Genomic DNA, 16,737 nt, shown 5'->3' on the forward strand with positions numbered 1-16,737 from the left:
ATTTTTTTGGTTTTTCAAGGTAGGGTCTCACTCTGGCCCAGGCTGACCTGGAATTCACTATGTAGTCTCAGGGTGGCCTTGAACTCATGGCAATCCTCCTACCTCTGCCTCCCGAGTGCTGGGATTAAAGGCGTGCGCCACCACACCCGGCCCAAAATATTTTTTAAAATATATTTTACTCATTTATTTGAGAGGGAGAAAGAGACAGAGAGAGTGAGAGAGATGCATGTGCCCCTTTATGCATCTGGCTTACATGGGTTACATGGGTCCTGGAGAACCAAACCAGGATCCTTTGGCTTTGCAGGCAAATGCCTTAACTGCTAAGCCATCTCTCCAGCCCCACATAATTTTTTTTTTTCCGAGGTAGGGTCTCACTCTGGCTCAGGCTGACCTGGAATTCACTATGGAGTCTCAGGGTGGCCTTGAACTCACGGCGATCCTCCTACCTCTGCCTCCTGAGTGCTGGGATTAAAGGCGTGCGCCACCATGCCCGGCCCCATATAAATATTTTTTAATGTTTTTTTAAATGCTTGAAGATGAGAACTTAGTGACTACAGAAGACAGTAGCACATGTCTTAGGAGACAGGATAGACCACACTCTCATAGATTCATCCCTCCTCCGACTTTCAGGTCTATCCCGTTTCCTACCCCTGAGCAAGTTTGGTTCCAGGGCTGGGAAATCTAAGCGAGGCAGGTGTAGAATAGGACCACCTGCTTCCTAAGAGAACCAAATAAATGTGGGTGAGAAGCCAAGGGGTAGTCTACTCTTAGTGCCTCCCCCCGCACCCCCCCCACACACACACTAGTGCTAAGCCACCCCTGAGCTCTTTCTGGGGCCTGTCATCATTCTAACTGGTCCTAAAAGTTTGGTGTGGCCTCCATGCATGTTGGGGAGGAACAGTAACACCCAACATAAATGTCTTGAACACAGGTAATACACACGGACACAGAGTGGCTTCTTTACTCCCTGATGTTCCCTTTTCTCTACAGAATATTTACAAACAGGGACAGGTAGGTGCACCTTTGCCACTAAATGGGCTGGGGACTGGGGACAGTGCTAAGACGCGCCTCAGCGCATTGAAGAAGTCCTGAGGAGGGTCACTGGTGTGATCCAGGGGTCCTGAAGGCCCTGGCAATTCCAAGTAGGTCCAGAGTCAGGCTGGGGTTCAATGGGACAGCCTCAGGCCAGGTCAGTGGTGGGTGAGCCCAGCTGCTTGGAGGCCATGAGCAGCCGGGTGGCAGCATTCTCTGATTCGGCCAGCAGCCTCTGGTTGTTGTGTCTGAGGCTCCGCACCTCCTCCTCCAGGGCCGCCCTGTCTGCCTTCTCCTGGTGTGGGGGACAGGAGTCATGAGTCCTTTCCTGAAGAGGCCCTGTGCCTTCTTACCTACCCCAGGCCACCTCCTCACCTTCTGCAGGTCCTCTTGTAGCTTCCTAAGCATGGACTCTAGGTGTGAGACCTTCTCTGATAGACTCCCAGGTTCTGGCCTATGGATACAGGGTCAGAACTCAGCAGACAATGCAGGCACGGTGCCATGGCCTGGCTTCCACACATTCATGAATGAGAGCAACCCCAACCCCTGACTTCTCAGACTTAGTTATCTGTAAAAGCAGAGCTCAGATAACACTCAACTCCAGTGGATGGGTATGGAGGGTGGACACATGTATAAGAAGAGGTTACATGAGGAGGCCTTACTCAGTGTCACACTTTGGAGGTCCCTTGGGGTCTCCGCTGTCTGGAATGGGCTGTCCTAAGAGACAAAAAGACAATGTGGGCAGATCTGAAAGGGAAAGAGAGCCTCATCTTGGTTCCTCCCCACTGTACCCTGTGGCCTCACCTTCCCGGGACAGTGACTCCAGAATGGTGTTACAAGTGGAGGCGATCTCCGAGATGGACTGCCATTCATCCTCCAGGGTCTCACTGCCAGCCTCCGACATGACTACAGGCATGAGAAGGCAGGCTTAAGGGGTGGGGGAGCCCCAGAGCTGTCTTCCTTTTCCCCGCCTGTGTGCTCGGCTCCAGACTCACTCTTACTGATGGAGTTCCGCAGAGACAAAGTTCGTGGCAAGAAGGAGGCCCTCAACTCTGGGACTGGGTCACCCTTCTCCTCATGGTCAATGGAGCTGCCTGGTTGGTCCTTGGGGGAAGAAGTGAATTTCAATACAGTGACACTGTCACCTCTGTGCCACTGACCTCCAGAGCCTTATTCCTGCTCACCTGTGAGGGAGGTGTTTCCCTGCCAGTACCAGGTGTTGATGGGTTGGTTGTGGTGGCAAGAAGGAGGTCTGGTGTGGTGTTGGGCAGGACTGGGGCCTCATCCGACAGGGAGCTGGGGAGAGGAAGGGGACTCAGAGCCTAGAACTGTTTTCCTACAGCTGTGTCTTTCTAGATCCTGCCAGAATGGCCAGAAGGAAGAACCCAGAGGACACACCTGCGGGGTGACTGTGAATTCTGGCTGTGTAGGAACTCCGTCCTCTCCTCTGTCAATTCCCTGGGCCCTGAAGGGCCACTGTCATCTTTCAGGCAGAAACGCAGCAGCTGCTTTGTGGGGAGCTGGACCACTTCCAGGATTTCATCTTGCATGGGCTCTAGGGTCCCCCTCCGGCTAGGCTCCTGCAGAGACAGCGTGTACAGCTCCGAAAAGCTCCTGGGGGGGGGGGGGGAGGCAGTAAGGAGGGCAGTGTCAGACAGGACTCTCCAGTACCCCTTTATCACCACCCCCAACCCTGCTGCTTCTGGAGACCACTTCCAGGAGAAAGAGAGTTCTTAAAATTCCTTAATGATGAAAATGTGGCCGGGCGTGGTGGCGCATGCCTTTAATCCCAGCACTGGGAGGCAGAGGTAGGAGGATTGCTGTGAGTTCGAGGCCACCCTGAGACTCCACAGTGAATTCCAGGTCAGCCTGGGCTAGAGTGAGACCCTACCTCAAAAAACAAACAACAACAAAAAAGATGAAAATGTGTACCTGGCTACTGACCACCTTCCAGATTGGGTTAAAAATCCCAGTACTGGGCTGGAGAGATGGCTTAGCGGTTAAGCGCTTGCCTGTGAAGCCTAAGGACCCCGGTTCGAGGCTCGGTTCCCCAGGTCCCACGTTAGCCAGATGCACAAGGGGGTGCACGTGTCTGGAGTTCGTTTGCAGAGGCTGGAAACCCTGGCGCGCCCATTCTCTCTCTCCCTCTATCTGTCTTTCTCTCTGTGTCTGTCGCTCTCAAATAAATAAATTAAAAAAAAAATCCCAGTACTGATGTTTTCCAGTGAGTTGTTGGCCAGGAAGCTCACTGATACCCACCAAAACATTACAGGCCATTGCCAAAGCTCTTGGTTTCCCACCAGGAATAGATGGTAAGACCCTATTGCTGAAGACTCCACATACTTGGACTGCAAGGTGACTGAGAAATCCTGCTGGAGCTGAGCTGAAAACCTCCTCCATGTAGACCAGCTGACAGAAAGCTGGAAAAAGCTAAGCTGCATGCAGTTCAATGGGAGAGAGAGAAATAACCAGTGGATACTCAACAGTGGACATTGCAAGCCTTAAATTTGGCCAGCCAGGCCAGATAAACCAATAGGTGCAATAGTGGCATGTCTGTTATGGTGGAAAACAATTGCTCTCTAATTTGACTGGAGGCCTACTCCATGAGAGGGAATACATCCCTGATACTGAAAATCTCTAACAAGGGTAGTCATGAGCCCTAGGCGTGTAACATCTGCTGACGTTTCGCTAAATGTATACATACTATGCTCACCAAACTGCCCAGTAAGCATTTAATGTTCATTAATTAATGCTACTCTCACTTTTGGTTAGAAGAGCTCCTCTTTTCAGATGGCATTGGCCTTGGGAAGGCACCATGATGCTAAGAAGAAGTGACAGAAGAGTGCTCAGCACTGAAATATCTCTATCACATCCTCCAAGGCTCAGGGTCCATTGTGGAAGAGGTGGCAGAAAGAATGTGATGGGCTGGAGAGAGGGCTTAGCGGTTAAGCGCTTGCCTGTGAAGCCTAAGGACCCCGGTTCGAGGCTCAGTTCCCCGGGTCCCACGTTAGCCAGATGCACAAGGGGGCGCACGCGTCTGGAGTTCATTTGCAGAGGCTGGAAGCCCTGGCGTGCCCACTCTCTCTCTCTCCCTCTATCTGCCTTTCTCTCTGTGTCTGTCACTCTCAAATAAATAAATTTAAAAAAATATATTTAAAAAAAAAAAAAAAAGAATGTGAGAGCCAAAGGAAGGGTAGAACTACTTACAACGTGTTCCTCCAGACACAAAATGGCCTGGATATCCATGCCCTCACATTGCCTGGCACTACCTACACAAGACCATCATAAGAGGAGGAAAAGACCATGACATCAAAATAAAAGAGAGACTGATTGAGAGGGGGAGGGGATATGATGGAGAATGGAGTTTCAAAGGGGCAAATGGGGGGAGGGAGTGAATTACCATGGGTTATTGTCTACAATTATGGAAAATGTCAATTAAAAAAAATCCCAGTACTGCTGGGTGTGGTGGTGCATGCCTTTAATCTCAGCACTTGGGGTACAGAGATATGGGGATTGCTGTGAGTTCAAGGCCAGCCTGAGACTTCATAGTGAATTCCAGGTAAGCCTGGGCTGAAGTGAGACCCTACCTCAAAAAAAAAAAAAAAAAAAATCCCAGTACTGCCCCATGTGTCCTTGGCAAATCACTGTCAATTTCTCTATCTGAAATAGGAATAACATTGTCCTTGTAGTGTGCTGTGAGACTATGTAAATAGATTAGCATCGAAAGCACACTATATGGACCCAAATCCAGTCCCTGCTTTTCCTTTCCTTCTTTTTTTTTTATTTTTATTTTTACTTTTTTTAGGGTCTCACTCTAGCCCCGGCTCACCTGGAATTCACTATGTAGTCTCAGGCTGGCCTCCAACTCACAGTGATCCTCCTACCTCTGCCTCCAGAGTTATGAGATTAAAGGCCTGGCTTTTCCTTCTTCTTTAAAAAAAAAAAAAAAAAAAAAAAAAAGCACATGTGTATGCTTTTGTAACTCCTACCAGCTAAGAATGGCTTTTACATGTTTAAATAGTTGAAAGAAATTATAGGATACTTCGTGACAAGTGAAAATTATAGTCTGGACTTAACATGGTTCCACTTGCAATTTTCTGACCTTAGGATGAGGTTTGAAGCAGTTACCCTTCATAAGACAATGAGCAACTATAGAAAGTCCAAAGAATCTGGTGTCCAAGTGGAATTCAGCCACACATTCATGTCCCTACAACGGAGCTGAGTAACTGCAGCAAAGACCAGCTAACCCAGACAGCCTACAATATTTACCTGGTGATTTATAAAAGAAAGTTTGCCTATACCTGGCTTAGGACAATAATTAGTGTGTGGAGAAGTTAATACCTTAAAAAGATAAATAGAGCCGGGCATGGGGGTGTACGCCTTTAATCCCAACACTCGGGAGGCAGAGGTAGGAGGATCGCTGTGAGTTAGAGGCTACCCTGTGACTACAATTCCAGGTCAGCCTGGACCAGAGTGAGACCCTACTTCGAAAAATAAAAAATGAAAAAGAAAAAAGCCAGGTGTGGTGGTTCACACCATTAAATCATAGCACTAGAGAGACTGTGGTAGGAGGATTGCTGTGAGTTTGAGGCCAGCCTGAGCCTAATTCCACGCAGAAAAAATAATAATAATAATAAGATAAAGGGGTCTATAATCTCTTTTTGTTTGTCTATTTTTTTGAGGTAGTCTAGCTCTAGCTCAGGCTGACTTGGAATTCTTATGTAGTCTCTATAATCTTTTGAGCAGCTGAAAGCACATGCTTAATTGGTTGCAGTCTACATTATGAGTAAAGTGCCATCCAGAAAGATCAAAGGACACAGGATACCCCCCCCCCCAAGGCACGGAAGAAAAGCGAATCTTGAGAGCATGCTGATGGATGGCAAAGGCTGCTGCCTGCTCCTCCCACCTCCCCGCGTCCCTAGTGCCCTGACCTGCGGGGCCGGCCGCTCTCATCTGGGGGCAGGACGGTGACGCAGACCTTGGGCGCCGAGCGTAGCAGCTGGGCAGCAGCATCCGGACCCAAGCTGGGCAGAGTCCGGCCGCACACGCGCAGCAGGCGCGCCCCGGGCCGAAGCCCCGTGGTCTCGGCAAACGTGAAACGCTCCACGTGGGTGATAAAGCCTTCCGCATCCACCTCGAAGCCCAGGCGACCTTGGCCGTCGCGGGGCAGCGCTAGCTCGCGGGTCTCGCAGCCCCGGCTCACCAGCTGCGGGAAGGATGGGGTGATGGAGAGCTTACAGGCAGGCCTCACACAATTTACTCACACGAGCACGTGGGCACTCGCCAGCCACCCCACAAATGAATCCCCGTGCCTCTGAGACCCAGGCGGTTTTACCAGTTCTTTCTCCGGAGCGGGTGAGGGGTAGACTTCAAACCAGGCTCCGCCCCCGGACGCACACTGGACACCCCGGCGGTGCGCCCCACACCCGAAATCTATCCATCCCTCCACACACCCGGCCTCAGTTTCCCAGCCCGGCTCACCTGCAGGCGCGCCACGACCTCGCCCACGGCTTGCCCGGGGGCCCCGTCCAGCCGCAGTGTGATCGCCTCTCCGCGGCCGTGGTACAGGTCGAGCTGCTGTTCCGAGAAGGTCCAAGCCAGCACGTCGCGACAGGCACAGTTGAAGACGACGCGGCCGTCGCGCGGCGCCACCAGCACCAGCGTCTCCGCGGAGATGCCCAATAGGCAGGGCACCTCCGCCCCGTCGGGGCCGCTCGCTTCCCCCCCGGCCGCGACCCGCGCTCCCGGAGCTGCGCGCACGCCCCACATGAGTGCGCCCGCAGCCTGCAGCTCTGCGCCCGAGCCCCGAGGGGTCGTCCGGCGCCTGCCGCCCAGGGACGGCAGGCCGAAGCGCGAAGCCGAGTCAAGCGATGTAGTGGTCACTTCGTTAGTGGCCAGGTCTTGCAAATACTGCTGGCGCGTGCGCGTGGCCATGGCGTGGAACTGGCGTGCGTGACCGGCCGCCTGCTCACCGTTGAGTGCCTTGGCCAGCAGGAAGGCCCGAAAGTCAGCGTTCGCTGCGAAGGGGCCTCCGCCAGGGGGCAGAGCTGGTCCGAAGGCCGGAGTGTCCTGGGTGCGGCTGACTGCCACCCTGCGAGGAGCAAGGCTGTAGTGAGAGGGGCGGTGTATAGGAATTAAGAGTCCACCGATGACCTGAGATAGCCCAAGGAACCAACCTGTACGAGGTGTGCGGCGTGCAGGGCGCATGCGCGCGCACCACCAAGAACACGTGCTGGAAGTGCGAGCGAATAGTGGTGGGGCAGAAGGGCTTGCTGCCTGGCTCCTGGAACACGATGGTCACAATGTCGTTGCCGATGTGGCGCTTCCTTAGGAGCTGGGAGATACACAGTAGGAAATGAGAGGTGAGCTGTGCCTCCAATCCCCTCTTTAAGTCATACCAAAACCCGGGCACCCATAGTTCCCTACAACCCCGAGGTGTTCTATTTGGAACCAATTGCCCTTAACCATTGAGCCATCCCCCCCAGCTATCGAGGTGTTCTATTTGGGAAGGTGCCACCAGAGGGGAAGGCTGGTTGCTGGTCAGCAGAGCTCATGCCAAAGTTGAGATGGTGCCACCCACTCTACACAGTCTCCACAAAAGTCCCTGCCAGGTCTCCACTCCTGCTCCCCTCACACCTGCTGCTGATTATTGGGGGTGTAAGGCAGCATCGTGGACACATGGAACATGATCTCGTGGTCCTGGTAGGTGGTGTAGAGGGAGTGCGTGCCTGTGGAATCCGCTGTGACAGACAGTTGGACACAGAAGGAGAGCAAGAAGAGGGTGAGTGACTTAGCACTAGCTCCATGTCCCAACCAGTTAACAACCCCTTCATGCTACCAGCCAGTGCACAGACCACAAGGGCCTCAATCATGGTAAGTCTGTCTCCCCTCCCACACACACCTATGCCAGAGTACTGAGATTAGAATGAACAGAGAAATTAGAAATGATCTCAGAGGGAAGCAGAGGACAGGGTGTTTTAGGAGAGAACAGATGTCGGTCAGAGCCTGAAAGGCATGCTGGGAGAGTGGAAGATAGACAGGCATCATATAAAAACAAGGGCCCTGGAACCCTTACACCCAGGGAGGCATGGGATGCTCCTCCTGGTATGCCTTAAGTAGAAGGGGTTATTAACCTCAAAACACCCAGGGGCCCAGCTTGGAAAGCAGGATTCTAGAATGGTAGGGTTTAGTCCCAGTCCTCAGCCCCAGGCCAACAGATTAAAGAGTGGTAAGGAGGTTCTGCCCCCTATCCCTCCAAGCCCCTTGGACCTCACTTTTGGTGTCCAGCTGAGCCCGGTAACTGTCAAAGCCTTTAAGTCGCACCACGTCGCCCAGCAAGGTGAGAAACTGCATGAATGCTGCCCCTGCCTCTTCATTGTTGTACATCTCCTCCTCGGAGGCTTGGCCTGCCCGGCAGTACAGAATGCCCACCTTTCGCTGGAAGCTTAGCTGAGGAGGGAGAACAACAGAAGAGGTAGGCCTTAGTCTCCTGCCAGCAGGACCTGTACCATGTTGTGAGATATGTAAAGACAGGGCCTGGGCTGATTTAGCATGTGGTTCTGAGCTCTAGCCCTCTCTGAGCCACTGTGTCTTCACCCACCAAGTGGGTGCAATCTGCCCTATTCCGTGTATTCAGGAAGGCGGAGAAGTCACAGAAAGGACCCTGCACACAATGCACTGAACTCCCCCAAAATGTCCACACTGTCATCCTCCTTAACTCAAAGCTAGACCATGCTCCTCCCCTCCTTCAAATCTGGGGCACCCCCAGCCCATCCATTTGAAGTCTTAAACTATCTCTGCCCTGCTCCTGTTCCCTTACTCTTTTGAGACTAGGCCTTGATAGGTAGCACAGGTTGGCCTTGAACTGATGACAATCTTCCTGCCTCAGCTCCTGAGTATTATGATCACAAGCATGCAACACACTTGCTTACAATTTTCTATATCCTTTATACTCCCAGTTTGTGTACGTAAATGTGTGAATAGTTAAATCCAGCTTGAGGCACTCTGACCCCATTAAAGTAACCTTGGACCTCTCCTGCCTCCCTTCAGTTTTCAACTCCCTTCGTCATCAATAAACTAAGTGACTGAGTGCTTGCCTAGAAGGCATGACACCCTAAATTCCATACCCAGCACCACACAATACATACATACGTATGTACATGCATAAATTGAAATAAACACTGGTAATATAGCCCAATATAGAGCACTTGAGTAGGACACACAGAGCCCTGGGTTCAATCCCCAGTTCAACCAAAAAATTTTAAGTATCCCCATCCTATAACTCATAGACGTGGCTCAACCTGCCACCCTCTTGGCCACAGTTGGCACTCAGGGCACGTAGAACTTCACCTTACTTGGACTCTTATCCAGTTGTGCTCTCTCCTCAGTGGTTTACAGCCACTACCTCCATGACAGGAGCACTTCTACCTCCAGCCTAGACCCTGTCCCCACACTTCAGACCCATAACCCTATCTGCCTGATGTCTTTCAAAACCTCAGCACCTCACCTCCTTGCTATGAGTCCCTCTGTCTTCTGCCCCTCTTCCATAGTTCCTGGTTCCACAAAAACGCCATTCCCAGGAGCCAAGAAGCTGGAGAATCTCACCCCCCCCCCACCTTTCAGTCACAAGGGCTACCCACTCCACTCCTGCACTGTCACCTGAATTATTGTGTCCACCATGTTTAATCTGGTCCCCGTCCAGACTAAGGCGCATGCTGCAGCTAGAGGGCCACCAGATCTGCTATGAATCCCTCCACGGTTTTCCACTGTCCAAGGACCACAAGAAAGCCTCTCCCATGCCCTTTCCACAAGCCCTCCACCCACACTAAGCTTCATGTGACCTGCTTCAGCTCTCTAAAACATCATACGAGTTGCTTCTGCTCAGAAAGCCTTGCTCAACCCTGTCTGTACTCATGCTGGCCCAACCACTTAAATTTCCACAATGTGAAACCTTGGCTAAGGAAGGGCTGTACCACTTTTGTGTCCTATAGAGCCCCACATTCCCTTTTTTTTTTAAATTTAATTTTGATTAACATTTTCCATGATTATAAAAAAAAAACCATGGTAATACCCTCCCCCCCCCCCCACTTTCCCCTTTCCACATTTCCTTTTCACCAAATTTTGCTCTTACATTTCAACAGTTTCTGGGGGGAGGGGTCTCTTTCCCACCCCCAGCTGTAAGTTACTCAAGGAAAGCACCTGCTGTGTAACTGTCCCAGCATCTAATCTGGACCCTGACACCAGGAAGAACTGTGTGTGCTGAAAACTGTTGGACTGGGGCTGGAGAAATGGCTTAGCGGTTAAGCGCTTACCTGTGAAGCCTAAGGATCCCGGTTCGAGGCTTGATTCCCCAGGACCCACTTTAGCCAGATGCACAAGGGGGTGCATGCATCTGGAGTTCGTTTGCAGTGGAGGCCCTGGCACACCTGTTCTCTCTCTATATCTGCCTCTTTCTTTCTTTGTCTGTCACTTTCAAGTAAATAAATAAATAAAAATAAACCAAAAAAAATTTAAAGAAAAAAAAGAAAACTGTTGGGCTGAACAACGGAGGAGAGTCAGGGCCAGTGGGTAGCTCAGCACCAGATAGAAAAGTGCTCCAATTGGTCTGACTGGCCTTCACAGAGCAAAGCTGAGAAAGGGTAAGCCTCCCATATTGAGAGAACCAGTGGGGAAGGGGACTGCAAGACAAACTGAATGAGGAAATTGCATGGTCAGTCAGACCAGGGATCCTTCTAGGGCTGTAAAGTACATATGTATCACCTTGGGGTCTTTTTAAGAATACAGTCTGGCTGGAAGTCATGGCTCATGCATTTAATCCCAGCACTTGGGAAGCAGAGGTAGGAGGACTACCATGAGTTCAAGGCCACCCTGAGACTACAGAGTGAATTCCAGGTCAGCCTGGGCTAGAGTGAGACCCTACCTTGAAAAACCAAAACATAAGATAAAATACAGTCTGGGGCTGGAGAGATAGCTCAGTGGTTAACACATTTATTTACAAAGCCAAAGGATCCAGATTTAGTTCCCAAGTACCCATGTAAAGCCAGATGAGAAGGTAGTGCATGCATCTGGAATTCCTTTCAAGTGACTAGAGGCCCTGGTGTACCCATTCTTTCTTTATATCCCACCTCAAATAAATAAATAAAATATTTTAACAGCTCAGCCATCTCTCCAGCCCAAATATTTTTTTGTTTTGTTTTTCAAGGTAGGGTTTCACTCTAGCCCAGGCTGACCTGGAATTCACCATGTAGTCTCAGCGTGGCCTCAAACTCCTCCTAACTCTGCCTCCCAAGTGCTGGGATTAAAGGTGTGTGCCACCATGCCCAGCTCTAGCCCAAATAAAATATTAAAAAAAACAACTACGAGCCGGGCGTGGTGGCGCACGCCTTTAATCCCAGCACTTGGGAGGCAGAGGTAGGAGGATCGCCGTGAGTTCGAGGCCACCCTGAGACTACATAGTGAATTCCAGGTCATCCTGGGCTAGAGTGAGACCCTACCTCAAAAAACCAAAAAAAAAAAAAAAAAAAAAAAAAAAAAACAACTACAAGCCAGGTGTGGTGATGCACACCTTTAATCCCAACACTTGAGAGGCAGAGCTAGGAGGATTGCCATGAGTTCAAGGCCACCCTGAGACTAATTCCAGGTCAGCCTGGGCTAGAGCAAAACCCTACCTCAAAAAATAAGAACAAAATAATTGCCAGGCATAGTGGCTCATACCTTTAATCCCAGCACTCAGGAGGCAGAGGTAGGAGGATCACTGTGAGTTCAAGGCCACCCTGAGACTACATAGTGAATTCCAGGTCAGCCTGGGCTAGAGTGAGACCCTACCTCAAAAAACCAAGATAATAATTAGTCTGTTCAGTAAGCCTGGGCTGTGGCCTGAGAATCTCGTATCTCACAGGCCTCACATGCTGTGGTTGCTATTGCTCTATAGACTGTCCTTGGACAAGAAAGGTTCCAGATGACCTCTGATCCTTCTCTCTGAAATGCTGGCGATAGACCAGCTTTCCTGGGGGTCAGTGCCCAGCCCAGGGTCAGGACTGAAGGACTGGAAACTAGCCGGCTAGGTTCAGACCCTGTGTACCTGTGAGGCTGAGTTCTCCTTCCCTTCTAGCCACTCACCACTTGCTCGTCCAGTGTAAGCAGGGTGCGTGGCACCTTGGGGGAAGCTGAGCCCAGGCGCAAGCAGGTAGGACTCAGCCTCGGTGCCACGTGCTCCAGAAGCTTCTTCGGGGATAGACCCCTTGGGGGTCCAGGTGGAAGTGCATCCTCTGAGATGGTGCCACGGAGGGTTCGAAGCTGAAGAAGAGATGTAAGAGTGCTCAGATTCCGTACGGGATGTGGAGGAGGAAGCCCACGCCTTGATCCAGTTTTCCCAGCCCACCTGTGTGGTCCGCACAATGACACGGTAGCTGTGTACGGTACCCCCTCCGCTGCCCTCCTTCTCTTCCCGTCGCAGGCTCACTGCCACTGGGCCCAGCACCTCGTCCAGCCCGAAGAAATTCTGGTGTTCTAGAGGGGCCAGGCCATGCATGCATGAATTGCCCCACCCCCAGCAGATCTTGATCCTTGACTATGCCCACCACAAAAATCCCACCCTAGGTTAAGTACGGCCCCCTCTGCAGCTCCACCCACATCACACCTTGTCCCAGTCCTTGCCTGACTGTTCTAGCTTTGGTGCTGCCCTGGTCCTCCCATGTATTCCCTTTCAAAGTCTCAGTCCTCTTTTCACAGGAATGATGAGAATAAGGTTTCTGAGTACAGGGCTTTCAGGCCCAAGTGTTCACCTTACAGAAATGTATAGGGAATCTCTTCCTCACTGGAAGGTTATGAGAATGAACCAGATGGGACAACTCCCTGACTGGGGGTGGGCCCAGGGGTCAGGCTTAAGGAGGTGGTTAGAGTTGGGCCAGCAGAGTCATAGGTCACCTTCTGCTCCTTCCTATAACCAGGGACCTTACAGAAAGGACAACCCACGAACCCTACTGTAGGCGCTACAAGTCACAGGGACCTCTGCCCCGACCCTCCTGAGCCTTACCTTTACCGTAGAAGTACTTGCGATAGTAGCCAGCACCCAGGTCCGCATGCTCCAGGCTATAGGCTGAAGTCCGGTTCTGTGGTTCTTCCAAGACGGACACAGCCGCATTTGGCAGTGCAGGCGGCACAGGTGGGGACACTGGTCCACCCAGGCCTAGCTCTCCCTCACCCCCAAGCTCACTCACAAAGCCTGGTGCCCCAAGCAGCAAGTCCGAGCTGATGAGTGGGTCCTCGGCTGAGGGCAGGGTCCCAGAACTGGCCTCTACATGGCCCCCTGGTCCCCGTGGTCGTGGGGCCCAGTCAAAGAGCAAGCTTTGTACATCATAATGAGCAAACCATCGGGGCTCCAGCACTGGAGGGAAGGTGGGCTCTGGCTCCTCAGCTGGCAACCCGAGCAATACCAGTGGGTCAGTGAAGATCCGGGTAGGAGTCCCAGCAGGACGGCTGGCTTCCTCATGGCTGTGAGCCCGGGCCCGGGGGCTAGATGGTGTCTGGGGGCGGGTCTCGCCTGCATCGCTACCACTGCGCAGGAGCAGACCCCGGGCTGGCCTTGGATCAAAGGTGTGTGGTGTCAGTGGGGGCCGGGCTGGCTGGCGCAACTTTCGGGCAAAGAGGTCATCGGTGGGTGCGGGACCCATGCCCCTCCGAGGGCTCCCAACACCGCCGGCCCACATGGGCGTGCTCTGTGGGCCTGACTCTCTGGAGGCTGGGCCACATTGGCGGGCAAGAGTGCTTGGTGGCCAGCCAGCAGGCCTAGGTTGCAGTAGTTCCTGCCCTGAAGGAGGAGGGGGCTGTTCAGAGGGACCTGGGGAGAAAACAGGAACCCAGGCCCCCAGCCCGGTCTTCCACCACCCCAGTTGGCTTCCGGCCCCCTCCTAGACCAGCAAAGCTGCTTCCGCTTTCCTGGCTACTTCCTTGTCTGCCATGGGCTGAGGTTTCCAGAGCCCTCCTGGGCTTAGCACTAGGAAAGTCCAGGGACTAGGCTGTGGTTCCTTGCCTCTTTGGGTCCTACAGCCTGGGCAGCCATGAGGATGCCAGGGCTCCCCAGTTCTGATTCACGAATTTATCTTTGGCCTAGACCTATGGTGAGGGTCCCCACCAAGTCCTGGGCAGACAACTAGTTTCGACTGGGACGGGAAACCCATGGGGCCACTGGTGTCTGGGTCCTGCCCCCTTGACAAAGGGAGGACGTCCTGTCTCCAGAGACCTTCCTCCCTGCACCTCCCACTTCCTCCAAGGTCCCTAAGGAGCTGAGCACCCAAGACCTGCTCTCAGTGTCCTGGTTTCTGCAGCCTCAGTATCTCAGGGACAGGGGCTTCTGGGGGCAGCTTTAGGGCAGAAGCAGTGACAAGAGGACTTCCTTTAACACAGGAAATGGGCCCAGCTCCCCTTGGCCTCCACATCCTGAGGAAGGTGTTGGGGTCACACTAGCTAGTTTTGAGACTCTAGTCTCCCAAGCCTAAAGAATAGGCCCGAGCTTACTGTCTTGCAAGTTACTGTGCCCACCACTGGAGTTAAGAGACAGGCTGATGCTGATGGACTCAGCTGGAACTGGGACCCGTGTGGGCATCTGTCTATCTGGTCTGAGTGATGTGGACAGAGAAGTCTGAATCCACTGGGACAGAAAGTCAAAGTTAGGTCCCATGAAGGCAATACGCTTGCCTGAAGCAATTCCATGTTAGAACTAGAATTTGATCCTAGGTCCGTCAATCTCTAGGGCCTTAGCAGAGCTGAACTCGCCCTCTCTGCCTCCGTTGTGTCGGTGTGGGGCTGGTGGAAGCTAGACACAAGCTCAAGGTCTCACAGGATGCAAGGCTGAGACACCCAGGGCCCCAGAGACTTGCTAAGTGCGGAAATGTGGTGAGGCCAAAGGAAGGTGTGCAAGGTAGTGTGAGAACATGCAGGAGAGCTGCCCCCCACCAGGTGAACTGTGCATGGAATCTACAGCTGGGACAGGGGCTTGGGGGTCCTCACTGGGGTACAGGCACATGCTGGTGAGTCTTCATACATCATCCAGTGACATCAAGTGGGGCTGGACCAGAAGAGAATGGGGAGGAGCTCCATGTACCCCCCATCTGGGCCTCCAGAACCAAACAATGGTAGGCCTCCCTCTCAAGGGTTTCCTACGTTGGCTTCTCCTAGGATATACTCTGATGCTGATCTTGAGACTCTGAAAGGATTCACTATTCCTGTTCCCTCCCAAGGAGAATGAAGGCAGTGAAGGTAGCCATCTCTGTGTGGGGCATGTATGCCCCTACTCCATGTGCCAAGTTCTGGGCACGTGCTGACAGGGGCCTGGGCTCCAGTGTGGGAGTGGGGTGAGCAGGGGCATGAGGGAAGGGTCTGCGCAGGCCCTGCTCCCGGTGGCTGAGTTCTGTGGATGTGTGCAGCCAAGCCCATGAGCAGCCTCTTGCTCTGGCCCAGTGCCTGGCTCTGGCCCTGCCTTAAGGGGTGTACTTAGGCTCTGCCCCCCATCCTGCAGCTTCACAAGGGTCCATTGAGGCCAGGACATTCCTCATAGCCTGTGTCACTGAAGGGAAAGGGGGGCGGCCCCACCCCCACAGATCCGGAAGGCCTGGCTGCCCCAGGAGGAGGCGCTGGACGCTTCCCAGCACATCTGGAGGTCATGACCCTTTTTCTGCTGCCAGGGGGGTGCGACAGATGTTTCCTCCCAGACCAGACCCGAGACTGAGGAGCAGTGTGCAAAGGCTGGGAAGGAGGTCACCCACAGAGAAGGGGAGCCCCAGAATAGAGGGAACCCCACACACACTCGGCGGCAGGGGCAGTTGCCAGCACTGCTGAGAGGAGTCCAGAGCCGATGAATCCACTCAGCGGCTCACCAGCCAGATTAGGCCGACACGCGGAGGAGCGAGTGGGAGCTGCCGGCCGGAGGCAGAGGACTGGACGTGCTGACTCGGGACTGGGCTGGAGCCTGAGGGAGGTGGGAAGGGTACAGGCGGCGAAAGCAGCGAGGATCTCTGTCCCTCCCTACACACACGGGGCCACCGCCAGGCAACCTTGCTCCCTGTCCAGCCCGAGGTGCCTCCCGTCCCCTGCTCCCACCGGTACCTCTTGGGTTCTCACCCGGCCGCCACCGCAGCCTCCCGCGCCGGGGTCCCGCTGCCTGTCCTCTCGCTACCGCTCCGGGCGCCGCTCTGCCTGGGGGCGTGGCCAGGCCGGGGCGGGGCCTCGGCGGAGGGGCGGGGCCGCCCGGGAGCTGCGTGCCGCGGGAAGCACCACGGGCAGGGACCTGCGGCTCCCGAAGCCGGGCCAGCTATCTAGGTCTCCGGTGGCCCAAGTCGGCGTCCTCGCTGAAAACAGGGGGACAAGTGTACCTGAATTCCAGACCAAGTGGGAGCGCTGGAGGCCACCTAGTGTCCAGCTGTGTCCCCGCGATAGCAGGTGCCCAGGAACTATTTCATTGGGCACTAAGGTATTGGGTAACTGCTCTATATTCGCTTTTATTCTTACAACGCCTTATGCAGGTGTTATCCTCTGTAAGGTTTGGGACAACTAAGGTTCAGGGAAAAGATTTAGCCAAAATCAAAGCTGCTAAATGTAGGAGCCACTCGGGATGAAAACTTTTGAACAGGAATAGAAAATGCACAGTGACTTTCATGCTAAGGCCTGAAAAAGAAATAGGCTGATGGGGAATAGAGACCCATTCCTAAT

At 53.2% G+C, this 16,737-nt stretch overlaps 1 protein-coding gene across 3 annotated transcripts; it reads right to left on the reverse strand.

Annotated features, from left to right (window-relative positions):
* Positions 1-935: 935 nt before the first annotated feature.
* Sipa1 (signal-induced proliferation-associated 1) lies at positions 936-16,206 on the reverse strand. 3 transcript variants are annotated; one of them, XM_004656680.3, is made up of 16 exons: positions 16,135-16,206; positions 13,067-13,840; positions 12,413-12,540; positions 12,151-12,327; positions 8,307-8,481; positions 7,669-7,772; positions 7,209-7,366; positions 6,514-7,123; positions 5,964-6,238; positions 2,431-2,646; positions 2,217-2,328; positions 2,028-2,136; positions 1,837-1,938; positions 1,695-1,749; positions 1,408-1,486; positions 936-1,327 (listed from the first exon to the last, which is right to left on the reverse strand). In XM_004656680.3, the coding sequence occupies exons 2-16, from the start codon at positions 13,737-13,739 to the stop codon at positions 1,181-1,183; spliced, it is 3,120 nt and encodes a 1,039-aa protein (XP_004656737.2). In that variant the 5' UTR covers positions 13,740-13,840; positions 16,135-16,206; the 3' UTR covers positions 936-1,180. The 3 variants fall into 3 exon arrangements, with proteins under 3 accessions (XP_004656737.2, XP_044988949.1, XP_044988940.1); XM_045133014.1 differs by having other exon boundaries at positions 16,150-16,205; XM_045133005.1 differs by lacking the exon at positions 16,135-16,206 and adding an exon at positions 15,834-15,982.
* Between the last annotated feature and the right edge of the window lie 531 nt (positions 16,207-16,737).

This window comes from Jaculus jaculus, chromosome 1 (assembly GCF_020740685.1).
Source record: "Jaculus jaculus isolate mJacJac1 chromosome 1, mJacJac1.mat.Y.cur, whole genome shotgun sequence".
In the NCBI taxonomy this organism is placed as follows: domain Eukaryota; kingdom Metazoa; phylum Chordata; class Mammalia; order Rodentia; family Dipodidae; genus Jaculus; species Jaculus jaculus.